This window comes from Myotis yumanensis, unplaced genomic scaffold, assembly GCF_028538775.1.
Source record: "Myotis yumanensis isolate MYYU_CA2020_CCGP unplaced genomic scaffold, mMyoYum1.0.hap1 SCAF_4, whole genome shotgun sequence".
Classification (NCBI taxonomy): Eukaryota; Metazoa; Chordata; class Mammalia; order Chiroptera; family Vespertilionidae; genus Myotis; species Myotis yumanensis.
In genome coordinates this window covers 78,737,302-78,756,818 of record NW_027223755.1, presented here as the reverse complement: position 1 = coordinate 78,756,818, position 19,517 = coordinate 78,737,302, and the positions used below count along the sequence as shown (strand labels likewise).

General features: G+C 41.4%; 1 protein-coding gene across 1 annotated transcript in view; it reads right to left on the bottom strand.

The window, feature by feature from the left end:
* LOC139008878 (cytochrome P450 3A12-like) overlaps positions 1–18,027 on the bottom strand; it is a 35,126-nt gene extending 17,099 nt beyond the window's left edge. Inside the window, exons 1-8 of the mRNA XM_070412617.1 lie at positions 17,877–18,027; positions 14,704–14,797; positions 11,990–12,042; positions 8,803–8,902; positions 5,670–5,783; positions 5,326–5,414; positions 3,852–4,000; positions 3–130 (exon numbers count right to left, since the gene is read on the bottom strand). Coding sequence (XP_070268718.1) covers positions 3–130; positions 3,852–4,000; positions 5,326–5,414; positions 5,670–5,783; positions 8,803–8,902; positions 11,990–12,042; positions 14,704–14,797; positions 17,877–17,947 — 798 coding nt within the window. The 5' untranslated portion in view covers positions 17,948–18,027. The remainder of the gene's footprint in view (positions 1–2; positions 131–3,851; positions 4,001–5,325; positions 5,415–5,669; positions 5,784–8,802; positions 8,903–11,989; positions 12,043–14,703; positions 14,798–17,876) is intronic.
* Between the last annotated feature and the right edge of the window lie 1,490 nt (positions 18,028–19,517).

Below are 19,517 nucleotides of genomic sequence, written 5' to 3'. Positions count from 1 at the left end.
ACCTTCTGTTTATCTTGGAGGCGATTTTCTTTCATTCTTTTTACGGATTTTTTGAAAAAATCAGTCACACTTTTTGGGAACAGGAAAATATTAAATGCTTCAAAAACTGGGCCAAGGAATGGAAAGAGTGCTGCACGAAAAAAGAAAGCACAATGAAAATACAAAATGTACCGGGAGCAATTATAATTTTCTCTACCAATGAGGAGAGTGAAAGACACCAGGCTTCTCAACCAGGAGCCAGTCCCTCTCTGCCCTTTGCTCAGACTTCCAAGCCCGTGGCTGCGCAAGAACAAATCCACACAGACGGGCCATCACTATAGCAGTGAGATCATGGCCCCTTCCCCATCCTTTGGATGAATAAAGAAACAGGATTACATCCCTGAATGGCTTTGCCTTTTATCTAAATCAGAGCAGAGTCGGATTTATTTAATTAATCACCCTGTTCTAGAAATAGTAGTCAGAGACATATGCCTGAACACAGTGGAACACTAGACACTAAAATGTCAACAATGATTGTATCTGACAGTTTAATTATAGGTGAGTCTTGTTTCTTCTTTGTCTTTTAAAACAATTCTGAAAATTTTATAGGAAATGTGCATTGTATAATAATATAAATATTAAGAAAAGTATATTTTGAAAAAATGAATTTGTAGCTAGGGTAGAAATAATACAGAATATGTCTTTCAACCATAATGGAATGAAATTAGAAATTAATAACAAAGAAAACTTGGAAACTCACTGCTATGTGGAAATTTTAAAATACCCTTCTAAATAATCCATGGGTCCTACAAAAATCAAAAGGGCAATTAGGAAATACTTTGAGATAAATAAAAATTAAGAGAAAGCATGCCAAAATTCATGGATGTAGCAAAAGCAGCGCTCAGAGAGAAATTTATGGCTATAAATGTCTACATTTAAAGAGAACAATGATCTCAAATTAATAACCAAACTTTTCTCCTTAACACACTGAAAAAAAGAGCAAACAGAACCAAAAGCAAGCAGGAGGAAGCAATGATACAGATAAGAAAGAAACTAATACAATAAAGAAGAAAAAACAATAGAGAAGATTAATGAAATCAAAAGATTCTTTGAAGACATTTAGGTAAATTGACCAATAAAAAAACAGATCCAAACTTCTGGCATCAGAAATGAAAAAGGGGAGATTATTATTGGCATTAAAAAATTAAAAAACTATAAGGGGATATTATAAACAACTGTATGCCAATAAATAAGATAACTCAGATAAAATGCACAAATTTCTAGAAAGACACAACTATAGAAACTGATGCAAAAAGAAATAGATATGCCCTGGCCAGTTTTTCTCAGTGGTTAGTGCGTGGGCTCTCTGACCAAAGGCTTTTGGGTTTGATTCCTGGTTAAGGGCATGTACCTCGATTGCAGGTTCAATCCCTGGCCCAAGTGATAACTATTTATGACATATTTGATAATGGATTTTTTTTTTTTTACGATGGATCTTATACATGACACCCAAACCTCAGGCAATAAAAGAAAAAATACATAAATTATAGACCATCAAAATGAAAAATGTTGTGCTTCAAAGGCACAAAGGAAAAGAAAAGACACCTACAGAATAGGAGAAAAATTCTGAACTCATATCTGATAAGGAATTTTTATCTAGAATATATAAAGAATTCTCACAGCTCAACAACAAAAAGACAAATAACTCAAATGTAAATGGGCAAAGCATTTGAATAGAAATTTATCTAAAGAAGATACAAAAATGGCCAACAAATATATCAAAAGTTGCTCAACATCGTTAGCCATTAGAGAAATGCAAATAAAAACCACAATGAGATACTACTTCATACCCACTAGAATGGTCATAATAAAAAAGATAGAAAAATGTCAACCAAGTGTTGGTGAGGGTGTGGAGAAATTCAAACCTTCATACATTACTGATGGGGATGTAAAATGGTGTCACTACTGTAGAATAAAGTTTAGCAGGTCCTCGATAAGGTAAACACAGATAATATAGTATTTAGCAATTCCACCCCTGAATTAAAACCAAATGAAACCCCCCAAAATTGAAATAGGTAATCACAAAAAAAGTGTACAGAATGTTTACAGCAACATTATTCACAAGAGCCAAAAGGTAAAAACAACCAAAATGCTTATTAACTGATGAATGAATAAACATAATGTTCATATAATGGAATATTATTGGGTCATAATAAATATAAAATACTGATACATACTACAACATGGATGAACCTTAAAGACATTATACTAAATTTTTAAAAGCCAGCAACAAAAATCCACATATGTGATTCTATTTATATGAAGTGTCCAGCATAGGCAAATTTACAGAGACAGAAAGTAGATTAGAGGTTGCTTTGAGCTAAGGGGAGTGGAATGTTAATGTTAAAAAGTACCATGTATCTAAGTTGACAAAAATCCTATATAATAAAACCCTAATGCAGACAGTCCTCGGGTTATGTTGGACTCGACATATATTGTTTTGTGGTTACATTGCCATCTCCCATTTATTTATTTAAAAAAAAAGTTCCATCATTTCGACGTATGTGCATATGTGCTTTATGTTTTTTATTATTTCTTTACCACAAGTAAAGGTCAGGAATTGTTATCTTTCTTTTAAATTTTTTTTACTGTTTCACTTCATTGCTGCTGGGTATGTGAGTGACATAGGTGCTTATGTAGGTGGGTTCCAACTCACAGCGAAAATCACGTTACTTCACGCGTGGGAATGGATCTCCGATGTAACCCAAGGACCTACTGTATGCAATTTGACCGAATGGCGGAATGACCAGTCACTATGATGTGCACTGACCACCAGGGGGCAGACACTCAATGCAGGAGCTACCCCCCTGGTGGTAAGTGTGCTCCCACAGGGGGAGTACTGCTCAGCCAGAAGCCGGGCTCACGGCTGGAGAGTGCAGCGGCGGTGGTGGGAGCCTCTCCCACCTCCGTGGCAGGCAGGGATCTCCCTAGGGGTCCCGAACTGTGAGAGGGCACAGGCCGGGCTGAGGGACTCCCCCCCCCCCCCCCCACCCCCCCCCCCCCCCCGCACAAATATCGTGCACCGGGCTTCTATTGTTCTAGGTAATATAATGATGGCTACACATATCTCTGAATGTACTAAAAACAATTTTTCCATTTCATTGAGTTATAATTGACATAGTTTAGGGTATACAGCATAATGACTAGATATACATATATTGTGGAATAATGACCATAATAAGTTTAGTTAACATAAATCACTGTACATAGTTAAAAATATTTTTCTTTCTGCGTGATTAGAACTTTAAAAATCTAGACTCTTGATTATCTTATAACTGAGAGTTTGTATCTTTTGAGCACCTTCAGCTAAAACTCCCACCCTCAAACTCTGCCTCTGATAACCACAAATCATTTCTTGTTTTTCTGTGAGTTTGAGTATTTTTGTAGATTCCACATATAAGTGAGATCCTACAGTATTTGTCTTTCTCTGTCTGACTTATTTCACTTAGCATAATGCCCTCAAAGTCCATCCATCTTGTTGCAAATGGCAAGATTTTCTTCCTTTTTATGGCTGAATAATATCCATTCTATCTATCTATTATCTATCTATCTATCTATCTATCTATTTATCTATCTATCATCTATCTATCTATGCCACATTTTTATTCATTTATCTGTTGACAGACACTAGGTTGTAAAAATGATAGAATTGTACATTTTAAATGGCTGAATTATATAGTATGTGAATGATATCTCAAATGAGCTGAGAGAAAGAGAGAGAGAGAGAGAGAGAGAGAGAGAGAGAGAGAAAAGGTGGTGAAAAGAGGGAGGACATGAGGGAGAAAGAAAAAAAAATACATTAGTCCACATACTTATGCAGAGAATGAATGGATCAAGGAAATTAAATTTTAAGAGCTTCTTGATATTTTCCACAAAGGGATCTTGTGGGTTGTTCAGGGAGTCGATGTTCACTCCAAATGATGTGCCAGTAATCACATCCATGCTGTAGGCCCCAAACATGCTGAGTAGAGAAATAAAGACAGAAAATTAAAATCAGCACCTCTTTACTATCCTTACCAACACATATAATAGGAAGGACATGTAAATTCACATACCCAGACAAAGACAGGTAAAGAGCCACACAACTGTCAAAACCATCGGCTGGATCATCTAAAGAATCTATGCTCCTGTCACAGTCAATCATGAGGTGTTTATTAGATGCCAGTGATACAGCTGGCCCTGAGCTGGGTTATGGGGACACCAAGGCAAGTTAGACCCACCTGTGAGCAATAGGAGATCAGTCAGAGGGAAGGAGACCCATAATCAGGCAAATTACAGTAGTGTGTTTTGAGTCTGGACAATAGTAGCCATACTGTGCTTGAGCAGGACCAAGGGTAGGTAATGACTCTTCCCAGTGGAGTCAAGAAAGGTGACATTGATCTGGGTCTTGCCTCACCACAGTGTCTATACTCAGAGCTGATTCCACTTCAGCACATGACAGAACAGCAGCACCTGGTCTGAGTTGCCAGGAATGCCATCGCTCCTTCTCTGCACTCCTGCTAAAGCTCCTGAGAGACCCACTGTCCTCAAGTCCAGTGATCTCAAGTTGCCTTTAGGGCACATGCATTTCTGTAAAATGTAAGAACTAAGAATGTCTCTGGTTTAAGAAATAATTTTAAAAATCACCCCAAAATCAATTTGAGGGAATCCCATAGGTAAGTGATCATATGTCCCCAGTTTCCCCAGATCAGTCCCACTTTACCTGTGTTGTTCCTGCATAGTTAAACATATCTGAATTTAGACAATAAATGACATGCTCACCCTACCCATAGTCTATACAGGACCTTCTTTAATTTGAGACTAAAGAAAGGAGAAGTGGTGGGAAGGTTTAATATTTCATATTTTGCTGGTATCCTCACCAAAATCATGAAGTTGTTCCAAGTTCTCCATTGTAAACTTCCCTGCTCCACCCACTGCTCACTAATACATACCAGTGCCTTCCCCTGCCAGTATTTCACATCCTCTACACTGAAAACTTTGGTACAATCATGTTTCTACTTTCTAAACTATGTATTTTTGTCGTCAAGAATATCCAAGGTGACAACTAAGCAGACAAATCAATCCTGGTTCATGTACACAGGAGAAGATCTTTCTCTCCTGGCTGCCCTGCTTTTTGGAGGAGCCACATCCTCTTGGGTAGCCCATTGGAGTTCTAACACCACACACCCACTTCTGTCTGGTCATTACAGTAATTCAGTGGGAATTGGGCTCTGGCAGGCGGCTGGGGGGTGGGGGAGGGGTTCTTGAGGACGAGCTCCAAATCCCAGCAGCTGGCCTCCTACTTACTCTTTCAAGGTGATGGGCTTGCCTTTCTCTGCTTCCTTCCTCAGGTTGCTGACCAACCCATCTGCATACTGGCCAATGATGGGGAACATCTAGACACAAAATACAACACCCGCAGTTAAGTGGGAAGACTCGAGTACTAGAAGACCTGGCTTTCTCAAGCATGGAGCAGTAAGTGATATCTTATAATGAATCTTATGTTGTCACTTCTAGGATATAAAGATAAAAGACCATTATTAGGAAGCTCAAATTCAGCAGGCTACCCTTGGAAAGAAACGATCTTACTTTCTTCCTGTCCCCAGATGCATTCTTTACGTTTCAAATTAAATATCCTTTTATACTCTTACCTCCTTGAGCTTTCCACTAGTGAAGGTTGGAGATAGCAATGTTCGAATTCTCTTCCAAGTTTCATCCTCAGATAGAGAGACGGCACTTTTCATAAATCCCACTGCAGCCATAGGCTAGAGTTAAAAGCAAAAGACATTTTGCACTGCATAAGTTTTGGAGTTCTCAACAGTTGAAGGAAATTTGTTAAGCGGGCATCAATTATTCAACAAATATTTAGTGACTATTTACTTAGTAGCAGGCCCTATGCTAGATACTCAATAAATGCTTATCCCAACGCCTAGCATCTCATGAAGGTGCAGGAGACAGCCAGCCACCTGATGTGGTTTCCAGGCTTTATTCTAATCATAGTTTTCAGTGCAAATGACCCATGTGTTAGGGAAACTGCGTTTTAAGGGGAATACATAGGAATAAGTCCTAGTGTATCCTCCAGGGCTGTGCAGAATAGAAAGGGGTTCTTGACTGGTAGCCAGATAGCTTTGGCAAATTGTATACTGCCTCAGGCCAGTTGTTTTTTACTTATATATACAACATGAGCAACCTGAAAAAAAAGAATGTCTTGATATGGTGATTTTTTTTAAAAAAGTAGTTACTACTTAAAAGATTAGGAATCTATTTGTTATTATTAAAAAATAACAAAATCACACGGAAATTCGTATATTTTTCCACCAGGGATAGACGAAGGACAAAGGAAAGATAATTCTATTTCTCAAGCTGGGACTGGCCTATCAAGCCACCCTACTTGAGACTTACTTCCATCTTTTAACACTATGTTTTATTTTAAAATGTATATCTCCATTACGCATTCATGATAAAAAAAACAAAACTCACCAACTAGGAAGAGAGAGAAAGTTTCTCAACTTGATAAAGAGCATCTACAGCTAACATCACATTTACTAATGAAAGCCTGGAGTAACATCACTAAGATGGCAACGTCAGAGACTCCAGCTTCCGTTGCCCCACAAAGAACAATTAGACAGCTATCCACACACAAAAATAGGTCTAGGAGAGTTCAGTAGTTCACTCAAGAACCTTCAGCCACAGAGTGGAGAAAAACACACACAAGACAACCCTGAGAATAACTGAACAGAATGGGTAGGGAGAATAGTTTCCTTTTGCCTACATCATGTCACCCCCCAGGCCAGCACCGCTCGGTGCCAGGAGGGAACTCCGCAGCCTGAGAGACTTGCCCTTGCTGCGGAAGGAACAACAGGGTAAGTGCCAATTTTCTCTACCCTTTCAGGACGCTGTACAAATGGCCTGCTTCAGTTTCACTATGCCCACTCTGCTGGCTTAGATGAACAATGTAGTGATAGCAAAGAACAAAGAAGAGTAGGAGCTGCTAGTGCAGTCATTTGTCAGAAGCTATCATGGTTTCCCATGTCCTGCTCTGCAGAAGACCCCACCAGCCCTCAACAGCTGCTGAGGAAACCAATAGCCAGCACAGCCTCTGTGAACACCCAGCTGGTTTTGCTGCTGATAGTTCCACAGGTTTTCACACTTGCAGATTCTAGCATCCTGAGCCCTCCTTAACGACCTCCACGCTCACTAGAGCTGCCCCGAGTTGTGCTACCGCCCTGAGTCATGGGATCTACTCCAGCAGCCAACACTGGCGTATGTGGCTGGGCTTGTGCATAGTACCAGCCCAGTTCCCTGCAGCTGTTCAGTGAGTGCTTAGTATCAGGGTGGCTGCCTGAAGGTCCAAACCATGCACCTTTGGAGAGATTAACAAACCCAAACTCCCTTGTAATCTGCTCCAGCCCAGCCCCTCCTAAATAGGACCTGCCCTTGTTTCCAACAAGTCCTGCAGTCCACTTCTCCTCAAGATACATATTGCTGGGGACTTGGCAGGTCAGAGCCTGTCCCTCCCACCTGCTGGTGCATGACACCAAGCTCAGACAACAGTCTTTTTGGCCAGTTCAAGCCTCCACCAGAAACATTAACTTTGTTTCACAGATAAAAGAGATCAACCGAAGGACTTGTATGCATGCATATAAGCATAACCAATGGACATAAGACACTGGGGGTAGGGGAGGTCAGGGGATTGTCAAGGGCGGGAAAAAAAGGAGACATATGTAATACTTTAAGCAATAAAACAATAAAAAAATAAAAATAAATAAAATAAAGCCTCACAAACATGTGAGGTATGTGCCCGAGGATCTGGAGTCCAGGTGGGTGTGCAGGTGGGGCTGCTTTAGTCTAACTGTAATGAGACATGCACAGATATAGTGGTTTCGGAAGACAATACAAGGGCCATTCAGAGAGGAGGCCCTGTATTTCTGTGCTGGCCTCCTCTCCCTGCTTTCCTTCCTGCTGCCATTTCCTGCTCTGCAGCCCAAGACAGTCATCTTCTAGGCAAGTCTGCCACACACTCTCCCGAGCTGGGCATGAGCTGGTTCCTGGATCCTGCCCTTAGGAGGAATTGTATGTGTGTGTGTATGTGTGTGTGTGTGGGGGGGGGGTGATGGATGAATGATAGCCTTTTCACAAATGGTGTTGCAGCAAATAGACATCCATAGGGAAAAAAAGAACCTTGACCTACAGTTCACACCTTATGCAAAAATTAGAACAAGATGGATCATATTCTTAAATGTACAAAATAAACCTATATAATATTTAGAGAAATAGAAGAAAATCTTTGGGGCCTAGGGCTATGAGAAGAGTTTTTGAACTTGGGCACAAAAAGCCCAACCCATAAAAGGAAAAATTGATAAATAGGCTTCATCAATTTCAAAAAATGTTTGCACTGCTAAGGACTCTCATAAAGGAAAAGACAAGCTACACACTGTGACGATAAAAGAATAAGAGGAAGACTTACGGTGATGGAACAGTTCTGTCTTTGTGGTGGTAGTTACACAAATCTATATATATGATAAAATTTTATAAGCAACACACACACAAATGAGTGCAGATAAAACTGTCAAAATCTGAATAAGCTCTGTGGATAGTACCAATGTGAAATACCTGCTCTGATGTTGTGCTATAGTTATATAAGACATCACTATTGGGAGAAACAGAATGAAGGGTACATGACATGGGACCTACATGGATATATTTTCTGACAACTTCCTGTTTATTATTTTTTCAATATTAAATATAAATAACAATTTGGTTTTAAAAGGAATGAATACCTACCCGCCGATTTGTGAAGACAGAATAACATTCTTTCACTAGGATTGCTTTGATCATGTCTGGATCTGTGATCGCCAACACAGGCTGCCGACCATCATAGAGCCTAAATTGGGAAAAAAGAGCTGATTAAAATGAACAGGACAACCCAGGTGGTGTGGCCCAGTGGTTGAGCATCAACCTCTGAATCACGAGGTCAGGGTTCAATTCCTGGTTAGAGCACATGCCCGGGTTGCGGACTCGATACCCAGAAGGGTGTGTGCAGGAGCCTGTGTTCAATGATTCTCATCATTAAATTTCTATCTCTCTCTCCCTCCAACTTTGTTCTTCTTTCTTAGCTATTCGGGGTCTTTCTTGGCTATTCGGGGTCTTTTTTTAGATGAATTTTTGGAGAGTTTGTTCTAGGACCAGGTCTTTGAAATATACCGTTGGTATTTTAATGGGGATTGCATTGAATCTGTAGATGGCTTTGGGTAGTATAGACATTTTAATGATGTTGATTCTACCAATCCAGGAACATGGTATGTTCTTCCAGTTGTTTATGTCTTCTTCTATCTCTTTTTTCAATGTCCTGTCATTTTCCGAGTACAGGTCTTTTACCTACTTAGTTAAGTTTATTCCTAGGTATCTTAATTTTTATGGTGTAATGGTAAATGGGATTGTTTTTTTAGTTTCTCTTTCTGTGAGTTCATTATTGGTGTATAAAAAGGCCATAGATTTTTGGGTGTTACTTTTGTATCCTGCTACATTGCCGAATTCGTTTATTAAGGCGGTGTTTTTGTGGGAATTTTCTATACCAGTCTTTATAAGTTTTTGTATGTTTCAAATATTTCATTATCAAGTTATCAAAAAGAAAGTTAAGTTAGTAAATAGATGAAGGCCAGTAAATTATCTGAGAACAGAAAAAAAGAACATACACACCCAGTTACTTAAAAATATACTTTAGAAGATATATAAAAACATTAAAAGTGCAAATGACATAGTATTAGATGAAAAGTGTAGACCTACTGATCACAAATACATGAAAATATGTCTGTAAATACAAAAGACTTGGAATGTAAAAAAAAATAGAGTAGAAATATGAGTGATTTCTTTGCCCTATTTTCTAAAATGTGTTTACTGGTTTACAATTGCTTAAAGGAAGTATTTTAACTATTAGAGAGAAGTCCTTGCTTGGTAGAATCAAGTTTAGAAATATTTAAAACAAAGGACAAAGAATAAAACATACAAAGGAGCATGCGCTATTCATTTAAAAATATTTTCTTTTCATTATATTTATTCTATCTGCGGGTCCTAAGTGGGCCTCGAGCCACATGTAGGAGACATCAGCCAGCAGCAGGGCCACTTTTAACACACACACCACACAAAGCTGACTCTTTCTGGGATACATCCCAACCTGGCCATTTCCTGACTGGTTTACTATAAGTTGAATTACATGAGGTCTACTATAAGTTTAGTAACACTGTCCTCTAGCATTTTATTTTTTACTATAAATCATTTCATTAACTAGAATATAATGGGAAATTTTCCACAAGTCTTACCTATTCTTTCTTTGACTCCTCAGAGGACTTTCAAACCGTTTTGTGATCCATATAAAAATGGATGAGGACCCCTGCACTTAATGCTGCCCATTTCCAAAAAATCTTCTGAAGCTCAGAAGGTGTAAGTGGGTGTCAAGTACATTTAGTGCTGAAGCAGTGATATAAGTAATTGTGGTGGCACTTAGATTGGTCAGATTGATTGACTATATTTCTTGGATGATTCCCTTTTCCCCATCATGTTTTTCAAAAACACCTGGGTGGAGAGACACAAGGTTTTGGGTAACCCTCTACATTTATGACCTCACACCAGCCTTAGAGTTTGTTACAATACAGGCAACATTCAGATTCTTGGGCCCCAGCCCTGACACTATGGATTTGGTGCTGCTGGGGACTAAACCCCGAGAATCTGTATGTTTAACACACTCTCCAAGCTGGTTCTTATACACACCCAAGCACGAGAACCACTTTCTAAAGAAAGAAAGTGACTCCATGCTGAGCTCACAAGTGGTCAATGTTGGGAGGGCAGTTGGAGCTGGGCCAGTGGTGACCCAGTGCTGTGTGGTCCCTCTACTCCATGTAGCCTTTCCGGACCCTGCCAACTCAGTAGAACCTTATTGTTTCTGAGGATTTGAAGAGTATGACAAAGTACTGAGAAGCAAAGCCTTTCCCCCCTTGCTTCTAGGACTCACCACCACGTTACACCTCTCCTGCTGCTCTCACCACACCTCCAGCAGCTCCAAGTGGGAACAGCTGCTGCAACTGGGCAAGACCACTTTGCAAAATCCTACATCTCTTCAAAGTCAGTAGAATAGGGTAGATAAAGCCACACTTGTATAAACTAAACCTCTATTGAGAAGTCTTGGCTTAAACATTTTTTAAAACCCAAACTCCAAACTTGTGGAGGAAGTAAAAACAAAACCAAGCAGATATGGTTTCCCATTCTGTTTACCTAGACCCACAGCTCTTTTTCAAAAGGATATAACAAGTGCAAATTTAAAATGAAGAATTTTGGATTTTAATTAATAGTCAATCATGTGGGTAAGGGATTATGATAGACATTTATGAGGATAGTTTAGAAGGGTCTGCCCTGGCCAGGTGGCTCAGTTGGTTGGAGTGTTGTTCTCTACAACAAAAGGTTGTGGGTTTGATTTCTGGTCAGGATATGTGCAGCAGACAACCAATCAATGTTTTTCTCTAACATCTCTCTCTCTCTCTCTCTCTCTCTCTCTCTCTCTCTCCCCCCGCCCCCCTTTCTCTTTCTCCTTTAAAATTAATAAAAACATATCCTCAGGTTAGGATTTTTTTTAAAGTCTGAAAGAAGAAGGGTCTGAAGTTATGCATTTTATTCAATTAAAAGAGACCTAAGGGATGAAAAGTGGAGACGAGGGCAATAATGAGACACTGGACAGAAAGTGATGCCAGGAGTCCCTAGGCCATTAAAGTCTTGAGAGTATGATAACCTGCAACTCCCCATCTTGATTCCAAATGCAGACCTGGACACCTGGTGACATCTGGGGTCCTAGAGGACAAGCCTCCAAAAGCTTTACAGTGGGTGGCTTTATCCCAGAGGCTCTGGGCTGAGATTGTCCTGCATGCCATGGGGTCCCCAATCAAAACCGCGTCTATCCAAGGAAAGTTTCTCAAATACTCACCCCCACATGTTTCCATACTTTTTAAAACAGTCCATGTCAAAAGTCCCAAAACCCTGCAAGGAGAAACAAAATTAGATTATTAACCTAAATGTACTGAACTCTACTTCTAACTGGGACCAATATTACTCAAATCCCTTGAAATTAGGCTTACTGTCTTTCACAGGCAGATAGAAGGAAGCTCTTATGCAGAGGTGTCTTTGGGAACAGAGAGAAAATGGAGATGTTTGAAACGCAGAATTTAAAATCACTCTTGAATTTTCTCCAAGTAGTGTTGACACTCGACTTACCCTTGTCTTGATACTAAGTAACTCCTTGTCTTTTTAAAGGGATTTTGTTGTACATGTGTTGCCTCTAAAATCTCATAACCCCAGAATTATTACTTCCATAGACTCCAGAAGTGAAGCTGAGGGAGTGTAAAGTGACTTGCACACTCTTTGACCTCCTGATCAAGCATCCTTTTCATTTATCTCATGAGCCCTAGCAGAATTAGGAAGTTTAAGACACCAGGGACCACTTTTAGTCTAGCAGGTGTAAACACGTCTAAGGCATCTTTGTTGAGTGAGAAGTGAGTGAGTGAGTGACCGAGTGACTCGCTTTCCAGTTTTCTACCTCAACACAGAAAAGATTGGTAAATGTCACCACTCCAGAAAGACAGAGCAAATTAGAACACGTTCTCTGTGTTTTCACTTCTGTAATTAAAAAAACACATCTTCCTGTTGCTAAGTTTCAGATATTTGATATTTTAATTATGCAAAGGAAGGTCCCAGAAATGTGGGTCTTGGGGTACATCCATAAGGAGTTGATCTGGGGAAGGTAGACAGGAAATTGCTGTCTTTTCAGTAGGGAAAGTTCTTAGACTAATAAAGGCATTGAGACCTCACCTGGGAGAATGAGCATCTGAGAATCAAGCCTCTCTTTCAGGAAAGAAAATCCGAGGCAGAGAGCAGCCTGCACAGAAGACTCTGCCCGCTGGCCTAATAAACATGAGCTCATAGCTTTCCGCTAAGGGTCAGGCCCTGGGCGAAGCATTAGGGCTGCATTAATCATAAAGGCTCTGCCAAAATTAACAGTCCATGTGTCACCTAGGACATTCCATTCAGTTAATTTAAAAATATATATATATTTTTATTTATTTCAGAGAGGAAGAGAAAGGGAGAGAGAGAAATATCAATGATGAGAGAGAATCATTGATTAACTGCCTCCTGCACGCCCCCTACTTGGGATAGAACCCACAACCCAGGCACGTGCCCTTGACCAGAATCGAACCTGGGACACTTCAGTCCACAGGCCAACGCCCTATCCACTGAGCCAAACCAGCTAGGGCCATTCAGTTAATTTAATTTTAAAATAGTTTTGTCAAACTTTTGAACAATAATAGATACAGAGGCAGAGCTGCCTCAAACTGATTGTCAAACTGCAGTGGGAAGGCCAGAGAGAGTTGGGGGGCAGGAGGGAGGGGAGTAAGAGATCAACCGAAGGACTTGTATGCATGCATATAAGCATAACTAATGGACATAAGACACTGGGGGGTAAGGGAGGGTAGTGGTTTGTCAAGGGCGGGGGGGGGGGGAAAAAGGATACTTATGTAATACCCTTTGTAATACTTTAAGAGGAAAATAAAAAAAAAAAAAAAAAAAAAAAAAAAAAAAAAAAAAGATTCAGATAAAAGCAAGGATGACTACAGCATTGTACTAGTATAGTGGTGAAGGAGCGGGGAGAATCTCTGGAAATGTGGGCTCCAGATCAAGCTTTCCCACACTATTTTAGCAGTCTTAGAAAAAGAACTACAGCCCCTACCCCCTTGCCCACCATGAGCCTCAGCTCCTTTATTGCACAATGAAGATATTGAGCTGTGGGTTTCACACTGCTCCCTGGAGGTTTGCAGAACTCTCCCCAGGAGCCATTTAGGATAAGGGAAAAGAAAGAGTCAGGCCCTAACCGGTTTGGCTCAGTGGATTGAGTGTCTGCCTGCGGACTGAAGGGTCCCAGGTTCGATTCCGGTCAAGGGCATGTACCTTGGTTGCGGGCACATCCCCGGTGGGGGGTGTGCAGGAGGCAGCTGACCGATGTTTCTAACTCTCTATCCCTCTCCCTTCCTCTCTGTAAAAAATCAATAAAATATAAAAAAAAGAAAAAAAAAAAATAAATAAAAAAAAATAAAATAGTTTTGTCAAATCATCTTTTTTCTAGTAATTTCATATAACTCTGCTTTTGGTTTAGGTTTTTGTTTTTGTTTTAATCCCAACTTGGGCTGCCTAATACACTGAAGTTTCCAAGCTATCCAAGAGGAGTCAAGAAAAGGCTACCTAGAGCGTATCCTGTGAGCAGGAAAGTCTGACTCTAGCACATCCGACTTCATGGGACACTACCAGGCATCCCTTCATGCTTTTCTCCTAATCCTAAGTATGGTTATGTCTTCCTGGGAACCTGCACCTCGAAGAAAGAAAATGCTCCTCACGATGCTCACAAGTTGGGACAAGGCGTGAGCTGGATCAGCTGAGAGCTTTGCTGCCCCACTGAGCCAACCCCTGAGGCTCCTGACAGCGGACACTGAGCCTGGGGTAAACCCGGCCTGCGCAGGGCGGGGCCTATGGTGCCCTTTCTGGAAAGTGTGAGACCTCAGAACTTCCTCCTGAGCAAGGCCCTTTTACTAGGGAACTCAGCTGCGATTTGGAACCATAAGAAGCAAAAGAAGAAGCGCAAACAGCACTCACCTTGCGGTAGCCCAGAAGAGTTCCCATAAAAGGTAGGGGTGTCGGCCCAGGAATTCCCAGCTTCTTAAAAAGTCCATGGGTATAGGTCCCATATCTATAAAGTGAAAGAGAAAGCCTGGTTACAGAATTATGGATTAGGTCCTGGGGCTGGCCAGCACTGACTCAGAACTGCAACAGTCAAGCGAAGGAATGAACATGTAGGTGATCAGTAGTAACAACTCCTCCCACAGCAATAGTTACCATGGCAAATCAATTAAACCCGTTTCTGCTTCTGAACTTTCAACATGTTACATAAACTCTCAAGTGAGGCCAAGCAATTGAGTGAATGTGTCAGCAGCATTGATCCCACCTAGTGCTCTGGTCTAGTGTCTAAACTCACATAGTTCCATATCAAGGCAGAAGGTGGGCTAAATTAACTTTTCTTTCCAGCTTCCTCTTTTTGGTAAAGAAATGCTGCTTTTGGTGCAAATAAAGGGGCTAACAGGAAAGCCAATCATTTTTATTGCTCTTACATTGTGTTGCCCACAGAGGGCATTGTCTACTCTACAGCTACTCACCCATGGTACAGCTACTGAACCAGTGTCTTCTAAGACTACAATGTTGTTTGGTCAGTGGTGCCAGTATTTAGTGACAGACCCAGACCACAAAGTATGACTTTGATGGTGTCCCTATCCCCAGGCTTCAAGCAGATGAGATGCCAACACTATTGCCCTCTTATTGACCTACTGTGAGACCAGGACCAGGAGTATCTGGTAGAAATATTCTCCCAACCCATCCACACTGCTGCCTGGATGCCTCTCTTGTCATCACTGGCTCACAGTCTCGCTTACTCACCTGCACTGTGACATTAAAATAACTGGCTGGGGGGGGTATATTTAAAAACATATGTATAATCTATGTCACAGAAGTATATATTTGTACAATAGACTGATATTCCTGATATTATTCTAGAAGTATGAGGTTAATTCCACACTTTTGCAGCCAAAAATTCTGAACCAACAGCGCTTTTGTAATCCTTCAGAGAGAACATGCTAGAAAGAGTATTATCTCACTAAAAAGATCTAGGATTACATAGAATGAAATTAAACACTACCAATTAATTTTTAAATGTCATCAGACAGTATATATGTTGCCACAATAAACTCTATTTATAAAATTTCTTTCATAGAATTGAAACAAAGTATATATTTCCTCTATTCATGTCATCATGATTTCCTACTTTTAAAGAAAGTGAAATTGAGATAGAGATCAAATGGGACTTGGAGGGAGGCTTCCCTACCCATATATACAAAAGGACTCCTCCCCCAACCTGTTTCATGATGCCAAGAATCTCAGGCTTGAAAGGATGCTAGATGGTTTGATTCATCCTCCTGTACTGTAACTTAATGGAAAAATATTTAAATCCAAATTGGCTTTTGAGCTCATGCCTGTGTAGGCAGTTAGCAGATTTCATATTGGGGGAAAAATAAATCTCTATAATGATGCCAACCCTCCCCAAAGACTAGAAGAAAAAGGTGAAAGAAAAGAATATGATTTCAAGATTTTTGCTTAGTTTCTTCTGCTCTAATGTTTTCTCACTTAGGGGTAACAGTTCTGCCTTTTACGGAGTGTGGGAACTAAGTCTTAGGAGGAGAGTGTCAGGGAAGAGACAAAATGAGGATAGAGCGAGTGTGAAGAGAAGGTGGGACAGTCTCCAGGCCACCCACCCTGCCGGGAGCCGGTCCAACCTTGCTGCTTGACACAGTCGCTGCAGAGAAGAAACATCTGCACAGCATATGTTTCAAGGGACCTGGCGTATATGGCATACTATTCTTAATATGTTTGCTCCCTTTAGCACTATGTGTTTTAACCAAGGTCACCTCTCCGAGAAAGGTTGTTTTCCCAGGTAGGGATTTTTCCCTGAAGTTAAGGAGGGGATAAAACCTCTTAACTAAGTGCCAGGTGGGTAGTTAATCACTTTAACTACAAACAATCACCCTTAAGCTACATAATCTTTACTCCCTGGAATGGAGATAAGAAATGCCCTAACCTTTGCAATAGAAATTGACAGGATTAAAATCAACTGGTATAAATACAGATGCAACAAGACAAGATAGAGAACCTAGAGAGAGAACCAGGAGACAGGACTTGGCTGGAGATCCTAGACAGAACCTAGAGACAGAACCTAGCGAGAGAACATGGCAAAAGATCCTGGACAGAACCTGGCTACAGAACTTCACTGGAGAACCTAGACACAGAACCTAGAGACAGAACCTAGGGACAGAACCTGGACACAGAACCTAGAAAGAGAACCTAGGGAGAGAACATGGCAAAAGATCCTGGACAGAACCTGGCTACAGAACCTGGACAGGACTTGGCTGGAGATCCTAGACAGAACCTAGGCACAAAACCTAGACACAGAACCTAGAAACAGAACCTAGCGAGAGAACATGGCACCAGAACTTGGTTGGAGATCCTGACCAGAACTTGGCTACAGAACCTCTGGTGGGAGAACCTTGCTATGCTGATCAACTGACGTAGCCTCCATGTCATTCCTTCTTCGCCGACTCCATCCACACCTTTGGGGACCCCTGGACCCGCTGGGATTGGACCCCAGCACCACCCCGCCCCCCACTCCCGAAGTCTGGGGTGCACTCTAGTGCATGGTGCCAATTATACCAGGCAGTGGGAGGGAGGAAGCAGGAACAAGCCTAGTGACACAAGGGCCATTCCTTGTACACATCTCTAGCAGCAGACACCGAACTGGAAAGTGAAGATAATGAGACAAAACCCCAGGCCACTCCCTCCTGCTTCCAGGATCCCTGGAGCTGGGAAAGGAGCAAGGACGCCACTGCACAAAAGTGAGCTGATTTTGATCTGCCTCTGCTGAATTCTGGTTGATTAGTCTCGGCCTCCTTGAACTTTCAGTCAATCAGAAAATCACCCCCAAGAGCAAGTAATGTCAGCAAACCTTCCAGACTACAGAAGCTGGGAGTTGTTTGAACATGAGATGTCTCTCCTTCGAGAGTTCAGGGTAAGATCAGTGATACCTCCTTTGGTGTTTTTGCGCCCAACACTTAAGCAATTACCCCTCTATTAACTGTTGGGTCTCCAAAATAGATAAGGGGAAGGGAGGCCTGATGAGCTCCCCAAGTCCAAGATTACAGAGGCCATGAGCCTGGACAGTAACTCACAGATAGAGGAGCACCAGGCTGATAGCCAGGAGAACCCAGGTTCCTGTGGAAAAGCTTGGGATCAGGTCCATGGCCACTTTCCTTCCAAGATTTTCTCTGAGTTTTCCTTGTGTTGGTGTGTGCTCTTCTTAGCAGGTCTGTAGGTTGAGAGTTTCCCTTCCCAATTCCTGGATAGTCTGTGAGACTGGATGTTTATATACTGGGAGAGGGGGCGGGGCTTGAGCTTCAGCCAATAGGGCCATCTGTGCACAAACTGGCATGACCTCTCCAACTTGACAGTTGGCAAAGCATCATGGACACTCCCACTTTTGTCTCCCCTGAGTTCATATTCTGTGGGAAATCAATAAACAACTCTCTCCATTTTATCGGTAAGCCCAAAGGTTACAGAAACTCAAATAGAGCCACTGGCATTGTATCTTTCAACTGCCCTTGACTCCATGGCTGCTTGCACTAAAAAAAAAATACTTGAAATCCTTTAAACCAGCTAGGTCTACAATCTTTCCCCATGAAGTTTCCTTTGCCAAGAAATGTCTCTGTGCACCTAGAAGGCTCCTACTCATCCTTCAAAATTCAGCTCAGACAGAACCCCTTCTATTGGAGTCTTTCCTAACCAACTTCCCTGAACAGATACCACCTCTTCCTCCTCTGGGCAACTTCTATTCTTTGCAGACAGTTTTATTATTGTCCTTGCAACGTATCCCACCATTCTTTTAACATTGTTTCTGGCACAAGCCAGTTTTGCTAAGTGGTTAGAGCCGTGGTCTGCAAACTGCAGATTTCGGGCAAACTGGGGGTCTCGAGCCACATGCAGCTCTTTGGCCCCTTGAGTGTGGCTCTTCCTAAGCCTTAGGAGTACCTTAATTAAGTTAATAACAATGTACCTACCTATATAGTTTAAGTTTTAAAAATTTGTCTCTCAAAAGAAATTTTAATCGTTGTACTGTTGATATTTGGCTCTGTTGACTAACGAGTTTGCCGACCACTGGGTTAGAGCATCAGCCCTCAGAATAAGGGTCCAGGTTAATTCTAGGTTGGATTCTGGTCAAGGGCACGTCCCTCCATTTGCAGGCTTCATCCCTGGCCCCAATTGGGGTGTGTGCGGGAGGCAACCAATGGATGTGTCTCTCTCACATTGATCTTTCTCTCTCTGTGTCTCTCCCCCTCCCTTCCATTCTCCCTAAAAATCAATGGGGAAAATATCCTCTTTGAGGATTAACAACAAGACAAACAAACAAACAAACAAAAAACTCATTGTTTCTGTAAATTATGACTTGTAAATTTAGATGTAGCTACATAAACAGCCTGTCTGCTTAAAGGATTCTAGGAGGAAAGGAAGCCTTGAGGCATTTCAGTTCCACATTTGCTCACTTTGGACCCTAAAATCAGGATAACAAAACCAGACCATCATTTGACGGGCTCCAAGATGGTTATTGAGAAGACTGTGTTGACTCCCTCAACAGAGAGCCCACAGCTGGCTCCTTCTCTCCCTCTGGTTTCCTTTGTTCTGCTTTCCCCTTTCTGCTCATAAAAACCCCTGCCTGCCCTGAGATGTGAAGGTGGTCTTTGCGACATTAGTCCATTGTCTTCTCAGGCTAGCAACTCTTGAATAAATCAACTTTCCTTGCACCAGCCCTTGTCTCT